The following is a 2500-nucleotide window of genomic DNA, read 5'->3' on the forward strand; positions in this document are numbered from 1 at the left end:
ATAAAAAAAAACACGAGGAAGAAGAATGGATATTAGATGGATTAATAAATAGATGAAGGAAGAATTGACAGTGGGCGAGACCTGACACGCCTGAAGAGGACTTTTGTAAGAAGTGGTCCTTCAATGAGCAAATTTTACTTGATTGATTGTGTTGTTTTAAAATTAGGTGTTAGATGTCATCGCTGGCATATATCGGAAGAAAATCAATTAATTATATGATTCTAACTAAGAAAATTGGGAACATACACAGGGATTGACTGGCTGGTGACAACAATGGCTTTACTTGGGAAGCTTACCATCGCCGCAGCCTACCAGATCCTCTCCCTCCAAGCCACGGAACTTTTCCCGACCGAAGTCAGAGTCCGCGGATTGGGAACCTGTTCGATGATGTCCAAGATCGGGTCGATTTCCGCGCCGTTTCTGGTGGAGGCTTTGGTAAGGATAGGATTCCTCCGTTAGTTTTTTTTTTTTGTTTTTTTATCTCACTAACAGGGTACGATATCGATCATAAGCGGGGATAAGTAGCCTGTTTGCCTGAGGATGTCTGCGGTTGGAATTAATGTTTCCCTGTTTCTATCTGTTTGAGAATTTTTGGGTGTCATGCAAGCTTTGGTTCCGAATTTATACCCAGTATTATTTCCACCTTATATCGCTTTATTTTCTCTACTTTCTCCCTTTGATAATCCCAATAAGTAAAGGATTTAAGCTGAACAAGTGGTCAACAAAACAACGGAGGGAAGACCAAGGAAACACACGAATATGCCGAGGTCTTCGTTCTATTGATTCCTCAAGAGCATTTCTTTTTATTTTCATTTCCTTAAGAATCAGTAGAGCAAAAAATGCCTTCAACATATTCGCATGTCCTTGCTCTACCCTTCCATCATGCCCGAGTTGACGAAATCAACATCTCTCTTCCTCTGGGCATTTCTTCTATTTTCATGCCTCGAAGAATCAATAAGGAAAAAAGTACCTTTAACACATTCGCATGCCTTTGGTCTACCCTTCCACCATGCCCGAGTTGACGAAATCCCCCCTCTCTTCCTCGGGGCATTTCTTCTATTTTCATGCCCCGAAGAATCAATAAAGGAAAAAAAAAACCTTTAACACATTCGCATGCCCTTGCTCTACCCTTCCACCATGCCCGTGTTAACGAAATCCCCCCCCCTCTTTTCCTCAGGGCACCATCGGGTCTTGGGCGCCCCTCGTGCTCTTTGGTGCAGCTGGCTTCGTGGCGGGCGTGGTGACCCTGAGGCTTCCGGAGACTCGTGGGGCGCTGATGCAGGACACCGTAGCTGGCTTAGAAGCAGCGGGTGAAACAGTCAAGGAAAAGTAAGTGAAATATAAAACGGATGGCGATTATGATAAATAAAGAGAGAGGGAAGGATTAGTTATATTTTGAGATCAGGTAATACAGAGGTTGTACATTTTATTAAAATCATATTTTTTTTTTTTTTTTTATATTCTCTAACATCATATTTACAACACATCATATTTCTGTTCAAAAGCTGATCCAGAGATTTTTTTTTTTTGATGTTCAAAGTATGTGATTTTGTCACATCATCTTAAAAGGAGGCTGTTTTTTTTGGCTAGAATTTCAATACTTATAATATTTTTTTACCCGCAGATCCGCGCCTTTAGCCCAGCAAGAACAATACCCGGAAGAGAAAGAGACGCTCACTTAACTGTGTATTTGTAAATGTGTATGTATACAAATACATACACATATATATACATATATACATATATATATATATATGTGTGTGTGTGTGTGTGTGTGTGTGTGTGTGTGTGTGTGTGTGTGTGTGTGTGTGTGTGTGTGTGTGTGTGTGTGTGAGTAATATATATATATATATATATATATATATATATATATATACATCTATATATATTTGTATATATATGTATATGTATATATATATAATGTATGTATGTATGTATAACTAAATATGTATATATAAATAAATATATGAATATATATATGTATATATATACATCTATATATTTGAATATGTGTGTATGTATATAGACAGACTCTTACCAAAAAAGCAACAAGGCAGATTTGCATATTCCACTTTAAAGAACAAATCTATACAATATCTGCTTCAAAATAACTACATGCAGAGAGCATACCGGATAGTTCGCTCACCATGAAACTATCTTTCGTGGGAGATTTTGTAGTTTCTCTCGCCTGTGAACATTGTATATATATTTTCAGGGTTTCCTTCCTAACATGAGTGGACAAGATAAAACTTATGTGTTATTTTGACTATGTTATTTATTTAGATTGTATGGAAGAAGTCACAGGGATAAACCATTATTATCACAACAGGAGAGGAATAAATTTAAAACACTCATTTGTGTGTTTTATTAACCTTTAATAAAACACACTCTACGATATAGCTTTGTAGAGTAATATAGGATAATAAAATAAGGTAGAACTAAACGGGTTTTTTTTATTTTTTTTTTACTTCTATCATTGTTTTATTTATTTTGGTGTTTT

At 36.6% G+C, this 2500-nt stretch overlaps 1 protein-coding gene across 1 annotated transcript in view; it reads left to right on the forward strand.

Moving 5' to 3' along the window:
* LOC125034837 (organic cation transporter protein-like) overlaps positions 1-1726 on the forward strand; it is an 11154-nt gene extending 9428 nt beyond the window's left edge. Inside the window, exons 5-7 of the mRNA XM_047626850.1 lie at positions 251-435; positions 1178-1329; positions 1625-1726. Coding sequence (XP_047482806.1) covers positions 251-435; positions 1178-1329; positions 1625-1682 — 395 coding nt within the window. The 3' untranslated portion in view covers positions 1683-1726. The remainder of the gene's footprint in view (positions 1-250; positions 436-1177; positions 1330-1624) is intronic.
* The last annotated feature ends 774 nt before the right edge of the window (positions 1727-2500 follow it).

The sequence above is a fragment of the Penaeus chinensis genome, chromosome 18 (genome assembly GCF_019202785.1).
Source record: "Penaeus chinensis breed Huanghai No. 1 chromosome 18, ASM1920278v2, whole genome shotgun sequence".
NCBI lineage: Eukaryota > Metazoa > Arthropoda > Malacostraca > Decapoda > Penaeidae > Penaeus > Penaeus chinensis.